The sequence below is a fragment of the Danaus plexippus genome, chromosome 15 (genome assembly GCF_018135715.1).
Source record: "Danaus plexippus chromosome 15, MEX_DaPlex, whole genome shotgun sequence".
In the NCBI taxonomy this organism is placed as follows: Eukaryota; Metazoa; Arthropoda; class Insecta; order Lepidoptera; family Nymphalidae; genus Danaus; species Danaus plexippus.
The window spans coordinates 3198040-3215289 of NC_083547.1; the positions used below are offsets into that span (position 1 = coordinate 3198040).

General features: G+C 30.4%; 1 protein-coding gene across 1 annotated transcript; it reads right to left on the reverse strand.

Annotated features, from left to right (window-relative positions):
* Nucleotides 1–7353: 7353 nt before the first annotated feature.
* On the reverse strand, nt 7354–15463 carry LOC116766594 (tetraspanin-2A). The gene is made up of 5 exons (XM_032656507.2): nt 15285–15463; nt 10024–10221; nt 9575–9751; nt 8057–8242; nt 7354–7771 (listed from the first exon to the last, which is right to left on the reverse strand). The coding sequence occupies exons 1-5, from the start codon at nt 15390–15392 to the stop codon at nt 7691–7693; spliced, it is 750 nt and encodes a 249-aa protein (XP_032512398.1). The 5' UTR covers nt 15393–15463; the 3' UTR covers nt 7354–7690.
* Between the last annotated feature and the right edge of the window lie 1787 nt (nt 15464–17250).

Consider the following 17250-nt stretch of genomic DNA (forward strand, 5'->3'; position numbering starts at 1 on the left):
TACAATTACAAAATCTAATAGGAGTTGTTGTCCTACAAAAAACTACAACGTCAAATGAAACTGTTTCATTTCTAGCTTTATACGTCACCCTGTCGACTTTAACCGGAGAGCCCGTACTGAACTTGTAGCAAGAGATTTTCCGGCGGACAATTTTTAATAACGCCGTCTGCGAGAGGGCTATTACATCTTTGTTTTATGTTGCAGAAAAATACTTTATATAATAAATAAAATACGTAAATGTGTTCATCTTTTTGTGTTAAGAGAGCCGAGATAGTAATAAGTTTACAGTTTTTAATTTTGTTTGGTTGTGATTTAAAAAATCTCATAGCATGAGAAAATTTATTTTTATTACATTTTTCAATTTTATTGCATGACATAGTTTTAGCTGGAATGAACTAGACCATTTTATTGGCATCATGATTTAAACTATGGCAAAGACGATTAGCTGTCCATTTAGTTCAATAACCTAGGACCTTCTCACTATCTTACAGACACAATGACATTGTTATTTATTTTTTGTATATGGTAAGTAATAGTGATGAAAATGTTTTTGCTGGTGAGTGGTATCCTTTAGCAGTAATTGAGAGTGATGTGAATATGTACAGCTGCGGCATAATTACAGGCATTATTGGTTTTGATAGCGTTGTGAATCTTGTAAATGAAACATTTATACCACTTCCGTTGTAATTAGTTACTTTAATATACGACTATATCGAATTAAGAAACGTTTAAAAAATATCTTGATTACTCCACATCAATCCTATTGGATTTCTTTAATATATTAAGTATATAGCATATAAACGCTAACGAAGTCTCTAATTTAAAAAGTAATTTAATTAAAAAAAGTTGTAGTTTTTAATTGTATTAAGAAATATAAATAACTCAGTGATTTAAATAGAACATATTTTCGATTTAGCTTGTATAAATAAATAATAAGTTAAACCGAAAGTTCTACTTTTTACAAGTCTTATCAATAATTTTTTTAAATAAAATGTAAGGATTAAAAAAACTAATATTGAATCAAATGATGCTATTAATTTATAGCAATCATATAATTTCTATTAATTGAAATCTTATGGATCCAGTTTGCGATACATTGCATAATATTATATCATTATAATAAAACATTTTTGGCTTATTTAAACCAAAGTCTCATTACATAATTACAGATTGCTGATTATGATCTGCACAATAAAATTTCCTGCTAAGATTATTTTTCCACTTACTCTATTTATATATATTAACGCTTGTTTTTAAAGATTGAAGTTTAAAAAGAAAGAGTGTTCAGGAATTTTTTTTAAATTAGGGTTATTGGTTTCAGGAGTTTGCATTAGGAACACACACACACACACACATACACACACACGCACACTTTTAATATATCTTTTTCCAGAAACATGAAACGCGTCGTGCTTGATATGATGGACGTCCCCCTGTTCTGTTTACATTTATTTGATACATTTGACATATACGCAACATGCCCGTTAAATGGGTTTCGCCATTATTCTTCTAGCACACAATTGTATATGATCATAATTTCAATTTCCTTTTGTACAGACACATCAAATGTCACCATTTTGTTTTGATTTCTGAAACAAATGTTACCTTTGACATATGTGGCGTGATCGCCTACTGCTAACTCTATTTAATTTAAAAGACTAATTTATTAATTAAACATAACATGTTTTATTAATGATTGAACAATGATTGCAAATTGATATGTGAAATTTGGATGTCTAGAAGGTTATGGTTTTTTAAAGAAAATACGTAGGAATTTTTTCACATTTTTACTAAAGAATAATTAATAAATTTCCATGTTATGCTCTTTTCACAATATGTATACAGTACAACCTGAAGTAAATATATAGTTTTATAATAATATGCTTTATATAAAATATAACAATTGCAACAGTTGTATATATAATAAAAAAAAGAAAAATAAGATGATAAACAGTTTAAACGACTTTTTTCATTAATTTCAATTGAATATTATTCTTGGCTATCATTTTGTTTATTGGTAAGTGAAAATAAAGCTATAGATGGTGAGAGCAATATCTCAGTAACAGAGGTTTCACTCTAAGGTTAAAGATAAGAAACACAGACACAGTTTGCTGTTTCAAATCTTTTGCTGTTTGCAAGAAGAAGGACTCAAACCAAAGGACTTTGCTGAAATGCGAGGTTTACAACGAGAGGCTGAAGACTCGCCGTTTGGTCTTTCGGTGATAAAAAGAATTTACAGGAGTGAGACTCTTTTTATAGAGTTAAAGAGTGTCTTTCAGCCAGTGCCAGACGGCAGCCTTCCACACACTGTGCTTTATCTAGGAAAAGATTATCCCGACGTAAAATACTGCCTCTCCTTTGGAAGGACACGGAGTAAAGTATTTCTCATTTTTCATGTCAGTCTTTCTAACTGTATCTCTGATCGCGATCTTAGAAGCTATCGGAAAGATTATTTTGTGTGTTTTTGCTACTGAACTTAGTTATATTTGATGTGACGATTTGCTTGAGCGATTTAAAATACCATTATAAACATTTAAATTTGTTGTAGGGAACAAAATTTTTCATCAAATAAAGTGATATATATTTTCAATCATTAGATTTATGTGCACTTGCACAAAGGTATTTTCTTGAAAAGTAAATTTTCAGGGACGAGAAAGCATAGAACGGTAGCAGTTTATTATTGAACACATTGAACATTGAGGAAATAATATTATTATATATTTTTTGGAGAGTTTAAGACTATTCCGCTAATTATTATACAATTTTTTGTTAAACATTTAAGATAAAGAGGTTAAAGTGTTTTGAAGTATTAGAAACATGAAAATTTCTTAATATTACGAACATATAATTTATATTGGAGAAGTTGAAGTACACCTTGAATTAAATATCCACTAATAAAAATTATATTTAAAGGTAAAGGCGATCAAAACCAGAATAAATAAATATAAGAACTTATATATACCTACAGCGACACATCACTTTAGTTTGTAATTTCATCAGTGACATGATGTTTGACATAGGAAAAGTTTCAAGGCTCGCTAACAAAAATGTCACTAGGAAGTTTACAAGAAAAGGACATACGTTATTTGAAGCCGAAATCAAAGAAATATATATATATTTTATATATCAAACTATTTTGTTTTCCTATCTATTTTATAGTAAGAAAAAATTATAAAAAAATGTAGGTTCCCTTCTTCTATCTCAGCTTCTGCGGATTTTAATAACTTTAAAATAAAAGAAATGAATATTAAAAATAGTTTGAATATTAAATATTAAAACCTTGTCTTACTATACTTGTACATAAATAATTAAAATGAATAAAATTTTACATTCAAGAGACGTTTAATTTTGATTCAAAAATGGTTTTATAATTGTCTCTCAATATAACCTACATAACTATAAATATCGTTGTTTGTTAGAGTTGCAATCTCAGCAAAGTAATTGTCCAAGATCGCAATCAAAGTAGGAAAGATTTTACTCCAATAAATCTTACTGTACTCACTGTAGTAATTTGTAATATCTTAAAGTGAAACAGTCGTTTTTTATATGAAATAATAAAATCAAAAATAATAAAATTCTGTTTAAAAGAATGATTTCTGAGAGAAAAGCTGTAAGAAGGAGCAAAGTATGTACTATAAGTTTATATCTTCATTTTCTCCTGACCAGGTGTTGATTATATATAGAAAATGTAGTTTTCTTTGGTTGTACTCAACAGAAATAAAATTTTAGGAATTGTGAGGATTAACCATACTTTGACTTTGATTTCATATCATAAATAACAGCAATTTAATAACAACAATCCATAGACTAATTAATTAACAGTTAAATTTAAAGAAAACTGACAGAATAATAAACAATATTTAATTATATAATTTCTTACTTCGTTAACTCATAATAAATGTATATAATAGTATTAAATTAAAAACATATGTATGTATATTAACAAATTAACGATACTTATCTAATGTTTGCAAGTCTCACCGATATTTACCGATTATTCCCCTAGCGGAGCTTGAGCGGTCGTTTATAACAAAGTTGCCCACCAAACAATTAGACGAAGTTAGGATCGGGGCTGCGATTTGTTTGTTCTAAGTCCCTGTTTGATCGCAACACCGGATATTAGACCTTGTCCGGATGTGCGTCTTTTTGAACCGTTTAATGAGTGTAAAGAAAATACTTTAAACAGACATCATGTAATTCATATAACTTGATTTGAGATACGTACATATCGTTTTAGTTGAGCGAAGCCATATTAACACAGCTTGGCCTTAAAATTAATTTTTCCTTTTTTGTTTCATAACATAAGGTGAATTTCGTTTTGTGACACCTATCTATATATACATAACATATTTAAAATTTTAAAACAAAGAAAATTATCAAATAAATTATAAATGTTTTTATATGTTAATAAATATATAAACAAAAGTTATCAACGTGTTGAATACAAAAGCATTGTAATAAATACATACAAGACCATCTCTCAATAGAAACCTATCAAACGTCGACAGATCACAACTTATTACTGAAGCAAATGAACCGATAACACACTTACTACATTCGATGCCATCAATTTTGATGAGACCCTTCGGAGTACATGAAGATCGTTCAATCGGTTGACTCGGTCTGGAAAGATTTCTTTGTCACGGGTCAAATTACACTGGTCGATATTGTGCTACAGAAATTCATAGAAGCTAGAGGCGCCTTCCGTCATGTTATGTCGAGGAAATGGAGACGCAGTTCTGAACGGAAAAGTCGGAGTGAAGAATCCATGTCTAACTGTTAGCGTTGTTTTCATTACGGTGGATGTGTAAACAAGAACTGATGATACATACGGACGCTCATATTCATCGAACACAATATTGTTTACTTCAAAGTGATATCAAGAAATACACTTAACTTTAATTACACGATAGTTGGATATTTAAGAGTAGAGAATAATGAAAGGGTAATTGGCTTTTAAAGTTTTTTATTAAAAAATTTAAGGGAATTCTCGTCTTAATCACTCCGTGTTCTTGCATTCTGTTTCCAACATTAATTATAAATACTCAAATAGATTTTATAATGCTATTCATCCCGCACTTTTAATCTTGATTCAATCTGAAATGCTTTAATTAAATTACTTGCTCAAAGCCGTCGAAAATTCTATTATTCGAATTATTTAAGCTGCTTAAAATTAATCCTCTTTGTAAAGTTGCACAAACTATTTGACCGTATACAACGGGGAACGCATTAGCCAAGCTTTGTGTTCCTGATTTATTTACTCCGTGCCGTTGAAAGAACGATTGTACATTTTTTTTAACAGTGTCATTTTGCTGGTGAATAAAAATGTTAATCTATTTGCTATGAGTGAGGCGAATTGTTGATACGGTGACGTAATTTCCATTTATAAATAGTAAACAATATATAGTAATAACATGTTTACTATACAAATAAAGCAACGTTTTATTAAATTTGTATATTTTTTTTTATGTCAATTTTTTTTTTATTTTATTACCTAAAAGTTTGTAATTTCTCTTTGATGAATTAAAAATATTTCATGTCACGATCAAACATTGGTAAAAAAATTTAATTTAAAATGATTAAAGTTTCTAATAAAAGTCAGTGTAATTTCGTGGTGGGCTTTGGTTTTAATTACTTTGTAGTAAAATCCTTATTTGTGCGCAATTGCTTTTTGTAAAAATAAAATCTTTGTTTATTACACTGAAAAGTTGTATAAAGTATTCAAAAATAAGGAAAAATTATTGAAAATTACATAGTTAATATGTGACAAGTTCTGAATAAAATATCTTAGAAGGCACACCCTGCTACTAGTGTGTTAATGCCTCAACATGGAATATTTGAAGTCCACCTCCTATTTAAGCGTCCTCTTATTCAATCGTGACATACATTTTTCGGAATAAATGGGTCAAATTTCTAGTAGTTTTAACGGAGACGTGTAAAGCCCAGTTGTGTTGAAATTACTGCAGCTCGAACATGGGCTGGCTCGGTCGGGGAAGTAGCACCCTCACACAGAAGATCGGCGTGAAGTAGTTTTAAATGACTGCTTTTCTGCCAATGAGTGTGAGAGCCGGTTGCCTTTTTCCTTTTCCCACCCTTTCCTGCCCTTTAATCTGTCCAACCCTTTCCTGTCCTTTCCCTTTTCTCACCCTTTCCTGACCTTTCCCCTTTCTCATCTTTTGTCTCCCTTTTCCCCAATCACAGGTGGCAATGCATCCGCATAATTATATTGCGAATGCCTATGGGCGACGGTGCTACCTCCATCTGTTAAGCCATCTGCTCGTTTGCCCCCTTTGTCATAAAAAAAACCACTCAACTGAAAAGAAGTTTTCACTTAATAGGTGGTAGAGCCCAGCTTTGGTCAAGTGATTACAGCTCGAACATGGGCTGGCTCGACCGGGGAAGTACCATCTTCTCACAGAAGATCGGCGTGAAGTAGTCATTAATGACTGCGTTTCATCCGATGAGTGAGAGAGCCGGTTGCCCTTTCCCTGTTCCAACCCTTTCCTGCCATTTCCTTATTCCCTCCCCTCCCTTTCTCTAATAATCAAGGTTGGTTGGAGATCCACAACAGAGATTTTTCTGATGTCCATGTGCAGCGGTGATTACTGTCCATCAAGTAGGCCGTCTGCTCGTTTTCCACCTGCCCATAAAAAAAAAGTTGAGGAATAAAGTTAGTTTTTTTTATTTTCTTTATTTATCTATTACTAGCTTATTATCTTATTTTAATGGATACCTAAGAGAGGAAGAGGGTGAAAGTATTAAATAGTTTAATATTCTGTAACTTACCAAAGAATCTTTTTCATTTTAATATTCAAACGACGCTTTAGAAACGAGAAGAAAAACCCTTCACATTATTTCATTAAAAATATACAAATTAGATTTTACAAATCTTGTCTTAAATGACTTTTCAGTTTACTAATTAGGAGCGGAACTTTAGTAATTGGTTCCAAAAATTCATATGTATCTTAAAATCAATTTTTTTTCTTTATATAACTTTTAGGTAACGAGGAATATTATTATTATTGTCAAGAAAAGTTTTAAACAAGACAAATCTAAATGTTAATGTATTATTATATGTTCATAACTAAAATATTAGTTATGAAAAAAAATATATATTTTTGTAGAAATATTCATCACGTAGTGTTATAGAAATACATATGTACTTGTATATATAATATATATAGGAATATTCATTATTGGAAATACTCCAATGTATACGCAAACCGTATTTGCAGTGTGCTTCATAATGTTCCATACAAATATCTTAGTTTACTGTGAGTACGATCTCAGAGCATGATTAAATACACTAAAGCTAAATATCAAATGATAGGTCAAATAATAAATTAATATATATTTAATGTTCGACATGTAATTTATTTAAAAACCATACAATTATATTTTTATTGCAATATCAAAACACTTACAATATATATATATATATATAAAGAACTCAAAGTCTTATAAATTGTCCAAATCCATCTTCATTATAACAATTAGTATGATTCTCAAAGAATGTGGCGTAACTTTTTCAAAACGATCGGGTCTTAGAATCTAAACACACTACTTAATTACACATACATTTTAATACTTATCATAAGAAACGGTGGTCTAAATAACATTTTGATAAAGATACACATATGTATTAAAAGTATCGATAAAAAACATTATCACCTAAATATTTATGAATTAATTAATTTTTGTACGCAATAGATTCCTCTTCTTCTTTCCTTACCGCTTGAATCAGAACTAAAGACATGACAGCATTTATAACCTAAGAAAGAATAAAAGAAGTTAAAATAAGGATTGTCGAAATAAACAATGTGAATTATATTTATATTTTTTAACATGCTTGTATAAAAAAAGAGTTAAATCTGGCCACATTTCCAGGCTCTCCTTCAGATTAGGCTCAAGAGGACTCGTTTTCAAAGCCGTACAAACATTTAGAAAAAAATCAATCATTGAAAAGTTCACTAGTCAAGTCAATCTTTAGCTGAATTAAAGAAAGAGCCAGAAAGATCTGACAAAAGTTATTTAATATCGTTTTTGAAATACTTACACAGATCATACAAGATGCCAGTACAATACCAGCAAGCCAGCCAGTCTTGGCCTCGAGGAACCACGTCAGTTCGTCCACGCAGCCGTGGAAGTAAGCGTTCCCTGTTACCGAGTCGCGGCATTCAGAAGGCAGAGGTTTGTTCAGGTTAATATAATCCATAGGTCCATCAGCACCACAGCAGCCGATCTAACAAATAACATATACAGTATATAGTATACCATATCTTCGTAATTAAATTTAATTTTTATCATTAATTTCAGAAATATGGCTGAATAAAAACTTTTTTTATAACTATAAGCAATTTAGAAATAACTTTTTTATTGTTTCAAAATTGTTATTATATAATCTCGTTAAAAATATACGGGCAGATGAAATTTAAACAATAATATATTCTTTATGTTTGAGTTATACCTAATTATCTTTAGGATCAATATTTAAACGCGGCCAATATATAATAACGGTCTATTCTAGTTTATATTTTTATTTTATACCTAAATTACTTTCCAGTCTCTAAATAAAATGTTATATATGAAATATAATATGAAAATAATGAAATGAATTTTTTTTTTGTGATACACATACATGATGTTTGCAACATAAAAATTGGATGACTGTTTTTATTTTAAAAATAAACAATGTTCTAAAACTGAACAATAAATAATTTAAAAATAATATTTCTATTGGATATATTTAAAAATATTCATCTTTGTATATGAATTGAGGATGCACTTAACTAGGTACATCCAATTGGATGCCTGTATAACTTCAACTTGCTGTTGTGAGATAATTTTGATACCAGAAATTTTATTTTATATGAAAATTTAAGCTTGAGAATATCGCTGCCATACTTTGTGGAACATGTATTTATTTATTTATTTATTTATTTATTTATTTATTTATTTATTTATTTATTTATGGATAACCAACAAAAGATACATTATAATAAATCTTCTATATATAAATATTTTTTTTTGTAATTGCATTGGCATCTCCGTGTGTATAAAATATAATTTATTAAGATCATTTTAACTAATCAGCATTAAAGTTTGATATAACAAAAATATATCTTTAAACAATATTTTATTACTTTAATTAATAAAGATCTAACTTGGACATTCGAGCAAGCTTTAAGTTAACAAAACCAAGGGTATTATTAAATAACGCACGTCAATCTAACGAATGGGAAGTTGTGATCTAGATTTGTTCCAATATTCAATTGGCTACTGAACCGAGAGAGGGTCATTTGATTAGCGCCAACAGCCGTACCATCCTGCATTCTTACGCTTCGTTTTGTGTAGTAAGGTTCAACGGGCTATGGTTTATTTTATTTGTATCTGCATCCGTTAATAAAACTTTCAGTATTAGATAGAAACGTATTGACCAAAAGTTCTGATGTCATATCAAATTGGATTAATAATATATGCAAGAGCAGCTAAGAAGCTGGACAATTCTTATAATATCCACAAATGTACAATGAACTGTTTTGATCGAAGTGTAAATATTATTTGGTTTTCATACCCCTTCCTGCACCATTCTAAGTATCTCCCTGCTGCCCTCGTGTTGAGGGTTGTTGATGAGTCTGTAGATAACATTTCTAATAAGCGGTTGGATGCTCGAGTCGTAAGTCGAGAAGTCCAGGACGACGCAAGCTCCGACGAGTCCGAATACGAATGAAGCAATTTGTGAAGCTATAAACTAAAAAGGCACTGTTATGAGATTATCGGTAACATATTGGGTTTAAGAATAACTTACATGTCAGCGAAAAACGAGCTAAATATCAAAATAAACTGTTTGTTTTTATTAATGTTTTATAAAGAAGATATTTTAAGGTTTCTAATAAACTCAACATTCAAATCGCAGCTCAAATCATTGTTAATTTACAAAGAAAGGAAAGACTGTTAAAAGTATTTATGAAACAAAATTTTATGTAGATTTTTTTATACAAATACATGGTGTTGTATACATACGACGTATAAAAGGAAGACGTTTTCCATCAAAGCCGATCCGCAACCCAGGAACGCCACGATCATGATGCCAATGGATCCAATCAGGATGATGTAGATACCAATGAAATATTGCTGCAGTTCTAATATACTCATCCATTCGTTGAATCCTGGCTCGATGCATATCCAGAGGCACAGCGCAAAGACTGATACACCGAATAACTGCGAAAAAACAAAAAATATTATTATACACTGTCATTCACTACTTCATAACTAATTATTTCTCAGCGTAACTTCTCAACCTAGTTAATACCCCATACGAAAGAAAATTAATTTACATAACTTTCATGTTATCCTTAGCGGAATCAGACCAATTCTACGTAGAATAAAAACAGATATGGAGCGGTGCTGTGTTAGTAAAAGTTTTATAATGTCATTAATTCTGTGCCGTCAAGTTTTATTTGGCTATGTAAGATATCCGGTGATCAAGCGATTCCATCTAATAATCTTGTTTTTGTTGGAACTTCTCATAAAAGAAAACCCGTTACGATATACGATTATGATTATTTGCATGATATATTGGTAGTTTACAATAATGGGAGTATTTATTTGTCTTAGTTTGTTGATTTACGTTATTATTATCTTAAAAGGAACTAAGTAAATAAGTAAATACAGACATATATAGTATTATTTGGTGAAACAAAGATTTTTGCATCATATGTTTATCCTTTTAGATAAAAAAAAATACTACATAAAAATGTTCAATCATAATAAAGTCTACTTTGTCATTATAATGTAAAGAGAGATTTTAAAAATTCATTGGAATTCAAGTAAGTTATAAACAAGACGACGTATTCTCCCTCTAACTTTAATCTTAAAATAGTCTTGTATCAGACAAATTGCAGAGCATTTACTATCAAGAACTTTCTTACCTTATACAAACTTGTATAATATTTAAGAGCATTTTCTGTTTTCAGCTAATGGAATTTTTATTTTCGCTTGTCTGATGGAAATACCGTTTCACTATCAACTTTTGATAGCACCTTCTTAATATTATCGTCAGAGAAAAACTTGTAATAAATTATTTATAAAATTAAAAATGTGTAAAACTGAAATTCGAAAATTCAGATCATGCGTTAATTTATAGTACCTATACTTATCTCGTTGATTAAGTGAATAACTTTTTTAATTTGTTTGGTGAATTATTTAATAAGTAAAAGGTACAAAAATATTATTTAATAACATTTGCTTGCTTTATTGAAGTCTTTATTTGCTTCTCGATACGAGACAGAACTAATATGTCAACTTGATATCGCACAACGGAACCATTCATATTGCCTGGGAATCAGTGCAAGGCGTCTGCTTCTCTTGTCATTGTTTGACAGCTTAATAAGAGATAAAGCATTTACATTCAAGTTTTAGTAACAAGTTGAAGAAGCCTTATTTAAAACATTAAGATAACGAACAATTTAAATTTAATATTAATGAATAAAGTCTCATTACTTTGTTGTACTCAACATGATTCTCAAAATCGCGAGTAATCAAGCAAAAACTGCAAGAATCAGGTCGCTTTACAAGTCTCGGGTATTCTTTCACAATGCTACATTATCTCACAAGCAAAAAGAGCCATATCTACGTATCATTATACTTTGTCTGCAAAAACCTTTGTCGAGACAACAACTCTGTTCGCAATCCATTAGGACCTCGCCAAATGATGCGGAAAGTTGACTTGTACGTTTGTACAGTTTGTAGGAAAAATCATATAATGTTGGGGCCGCCATTAACGCTCGAATGCTCTCTGATACACGCTCTTGTGATGATAAATGGGGGCAATCTGTGAGGAAGACCGACTAACTAATAAATTTTAAATAAAGATGAATTGACGCGATCGGAATCCTGTTCACTTTTGGTGCTCCTGTGCATTTTATGAAATGAAAATATTAGTCCTTGTAAAATTGAATTGTAGCTACTTCCCTTGTAACTTGCCTCTTTTCATAATTTACTATATGCTCGAAAAAGCTGAAAATGCAAATGTTAATATACACTTATACTGTATCATATGGATGTCTTACGTTTCGTTTTTATATCGTCAAATAATACAGAATGTCAAAAGACGAGAGGAGAATACAGGATGAGAATTTATAACGTTGTGCGTATACAAAAGCATGCGGCTTCCTGAATTATCTTGTAAGACATCATGAGAAGCTGAAATGTATATTTATTATATTTTCAACACAAAATAGGTAGTAAAACATATTTAGATTGCAACGATTTATTTTATCTACACTACTGGGAGCGGTGTATCATAATGCTGACCTAAAGATTGTTAGCATTTGGCAATCATCTGACATAGGCATTTGTATAAGACTTTTTTAATTAGTTGTAAAATAAAAATGCGACATAGAAAGCTGTGACGAGAAATAATCCATATGTCAATAGAGAACTATCATCCAGTTATAAAAAAATATATTTATTCAATTAGGTGTGCAGAAGAAAAGGCTACTCGTTAAATAAGCAATCGCTATTGTGATCTGCCCAAAATCAACAATTTTATATTCTTATCACATATTATGTAAACCATGTTTTGCTCTTTGTGGAGCCAGACTTTTTGTGATGTTAAAAATTTATTGCCTCGTAAAAACTCCCGCCGCGTTCCTCTTCTACGCCAGAAGCGTCTTCTAAGTACGAATATGACATTACAATGTAGATACTTGAATATTTTAAGCATAATATTCAATATTTATAGCACCGATTGCTTGCCCAGTTATATATTTAAAACCAAAAGAGATCAAGTTTAGGTCTTTGTTTTAAGAACAATATAGCTACTAGGAACCAGGAAAGGTATGTTTTTATATTGTACTGTTGGTTTAAGTTATCAGCTGTCAGTGTGTTTCGCTGGCTCCTCCGAGACACCTGTGAAGCTAGAATAATAAAGAGTTTTACAACGCTCCAAAATGGGACTTTTTCTCGCAATTCAACCGCAGCGTGCACTTAAGGGATTTGAATATCTTATACGGTAGATTTTATCTATACCACGCAACGTTGGGACGAATCCTTTACGAATTTCAGGTTTTTAAACAAACATTTAGCAATGTCGCTGTTTGACGAGAGCTAAGCGTTAATACGCGAGTTGGTTAACAGTAAAATTATAAAATATGAAATTCAAATCTTCTTTTGTGTGCATTATATAAATTGTAGAGGGTATATAAGTGCCGCTCTGCGGCTTCGACTCGGGACAGCTTTAGCGTTTATGTTAAGATCACGGAAAAATATATGCAAATGGATTTAGATGTTGGAGTAGCAAAATAAACTGAATTTTTAATGAGCTTATTCTGTTTTGGGATTTCTTCATACTCTTCAAATGTTTCACCTTTAGTAATCATGCTTTAACTGAACTTCAGACATTCAATATAACTCTAAGTGGAATATTTTTATCAAGCAAATAATCAGTTAATTGAAGGCAACGAAGCAAAGATCTGAAGTTTTTTTAAAAGTTAAGTTGAGAAGACGTCTTTTTATTATTTAAACTGTGATTCTTACAATATTCAGGCGAATTATTATCTAACATGAGTCAAATGAGATGAGATTTTTTTAATATATGGAATCATATATGTATGTAAAGCTATGAAATAATAGATATATGGTATAAAATACAACAGTATAATTTTTAAAACTACATCTTTAGGTGTTGGCGGGCTTCCAAAATTCAATTATTGGGATGACCGGCAGGATTCTAGCAATTATTTCTCATTTGGAGAAACACCTTAACGAGATTTCAGGTTTGAACGACACTTAAGGTTCAGCGATTTTGGCGTCGCCTCGCAACACTCACAAGACTCGGTACTCCAATTTATCCGCGCCATTGCTATTCCCGTCGGTCGGAGGTACTCACGTGAGATCGTGCATTCGATTTCGATTTGAAAGGTTAAAAAATTTACTTATTTCTATACAATGTATACTTTACTTGATACCTCTGAACCTAAAATATAACCAAAATACTTAACCGAAATCACAACATATAACAACAACACGACGCAAAATTGTTTCTGTTTTAGTTATTTAATTCTCCTAATTAAACGGGCTTAATAACCGATGGTACGTAAGTTGTGTAAGACGATTTACTGCTTTCGCCACGTGCCGCTAATGTTTGCCTTAGATAGTAATGGTGAAGTCATAATGGTGAACATGTTTTTTTTTATAAGAGAATTGTGAATATAAAATATAAAACGGAAATGGAATACTAGGTTTGTATATCAACAATACTAAATTATGATGTTTTAAATGTTCCCACAATGAAAATTCGTTATCTCTTATAAAATACATTTGTATGAATATATGAATTGTTTTTTTTTTTCTTATTAGTCAATTATATACTAAACTCCATTGTGAATTGGACTTTACCTTACCCCTCTCTACAAAATTACCAACCCAACGCCATAATTCGCTTGTCCGTCCGAAATTATGTGAAGCATCTGCCTTTTTATAGAACTTTCTTTAGCTTAATTTTGTTTAATAAAGTAAGTCCCGCTTCTTGTGAGTTTAATTTGTGCCTTCAAAATGTGTTAATAAATATTTTTTGTATGTTTTTATTTTCAAACAATTTTAGTTCTTTTCGTTGTTTTGTGTATTAATTAATATTTGTTAAATTTTAATCGCAAACAGTATATCTATAATAATTTCATAACTATCTAAAATATTGTTTTATAAAATATAGATACCTTTTAGTCATATTAAGTGAATAACAAGCACTTATAATAGTTTTTAGTAAGATTGAATACATTTTCATATATTTTTATTGATTACATCAATAGCAGCTTTTATTTTAATGTATAATAGGTATTGTACCAAATAAATTCAACCATTAATTACTCCAGAACATCAGATAGACAATATTTTTGAAAAACATGTTTGATTTATTACAAATATTAAATGATTCATGGCAGCACTCTACTCGGAATATATGTAGGCTTATCTTTATGATAACGAATTTTTAAGCCCTTTGTAAGAAAGAAATGACTGTTATGATTCATTACGTTCTTAATAAAGTTTTAATGAAATTATTGTCAGCACATCATTAATTTCATGCTGTAGTACTTAGTTATCAATTTATTTTCTATCAAAGGGTAACTTACAAAGAAGCATTTTCTGTCCAATATTAAAGATAAAACAAAAGTCAACAATCCCCGTGATAGCAAACCAATTGCAATACAATTTCAACAAAGAACTATCGATTGAGAGTGTAAACCTAATCCAGCTTAACAGAAACAAATCTATTTCAGACTCACCCAAAGTACAACATTGAAGCAAAACAAAGTGTACTTAATACAATATATTTGTGACTCTAGTTTTCCCACCGCAGGGCCCTGACCATCGCCTCTCCCAATTCCAGCCATTTCATTTATATCACTTCACACAAACTTAACTTCAATTCTATTCAATACAACGTTCGGATCGTTACTGCTTGGTATCTGATACGGGACTAGGTTATCTATATTTGCAGAGATAAGAATAAATGCCACACCTTATACTAAGTCATTGTTAAAAAATTACGCTGCTTTTGATCATGGACTTGTTTCGCTTCCACTTTTTAGGTTATCTTTTTAAATTTTGTTATAAAGATATAATTTTTAAAAGAAAGAAGGAATCAAAGAAAACATCTTTATTCATTTTAGTCAACAAATCCAAGTACAGCTATTATAGAGTTGTTAGGCATTGCTTATATTCGGTGTCAATAAGGAAAAATCCATTTGAATTCCACATTTCCAGAACTACGTCCAAATTTTCCCTTCATAATTCAGTCCGGGGCCGTATACATACATCAAGGTTATCGATATGTGTTTGGACCGAAACGTGTTAGAAATTCCATAAACGGATTCAAACTACACAAACGCGTCGGTATAAGTTATAATAATAAATAAGAAAGCCGTTTTACAAAACCCCGGCACGAAATACCCGTAAATCGTGTTGCAACATAAATTTAAAATACGAAAACATTTAAAAATCTGCTTGCTCTGTAAACATTAAATACTGAAGATTTATTACAAAACCCTTTAGCGGTAAGCTTAGTTAAGACAGTACGGGCACGGATTTTTTCGAATACGGGTATTATTTGTAATGTTGGGTTCTTATTTCGATGTTTTTAATGGTTCTGAGCTTCTATTATAAAGTTTTATATATATATATATATAAAAGTTTTTGAATGAATAATTTGTAATTAACATTGTTAATTGAATATTTTGGCCAAAGTTAGTAAGTAGGTAGTCTATATCCAACAGGGTTCTAAATTGAAAAACCAATTATTATTTAAATGTAATTCTAAGTCTTCGACCTTGTTTTAGTTTGATATAAACCGCTAAATTATATTTTGAACAAATCAGTTCGATATTTATAATAACATAAAACTTAAAAAGATCAACTTATTTGATAGGCGGAGGTCTGTTCTTGTCCTATTGGCGGTTCTTTCTGAGATTATAATCAACTTGTTATGTAACAATTTGTATCCCGAAAGCTCAGGCTCGACTTTTGATAGTCACATTAAATTATTAATTACAAAATACCACATCATTATGTTAAATTCATAATATCAAGATATAGGTAGAGTATTGATTTTCAATATTCAAGCGAAGCATGAAAATGCTATCCGCCTCCATTTTAATTTTATCTGAACTCAAATGGGTTCATAATGACTTTGCCAATAATTTTGCTGAGATTAAATGTGGCCTAGTAATATTTAGGTATCATGTTTGTTTATTTCAGGGATGAAAACTTAAAAACGCTGAGCAAAAATTCCTAACCATGGTTGTTTATTAAACATTTCTGCATACTGATATTTGATAAAAAAATCTTTTTTTTTTATTATTCTAATAAACATTATTCCAATATCCATTTTATTAAAATCCTTGGGATATTTCACGATGAAAATGTGCTGTTCTCAACTAAAAGTTTCTCCTTTAAAAAAAAGATACTTGATTTTACGGATTAAAATAGATTTAATTGAAATTCTTCATTGAAAATTGCAATTTAAAAGTTCATACTGAGATTTTATTCAAATAGTGCCTAATTGTCAACTTTCAAAGCCAAGAAGCGCATACGACTGTTCCAGCGAGATAAAAAGTTCAGTCATAATAATTTAATACCATTAAATTTCATACTTTTGCCATTCCGTAAGCAAAAAGTATGAAGAAAAGTTCCACAAAAGGTAAAAAAGGTAGTTTTGTCAGACAGATGCACTCTCACTAGAAATTAATCTGC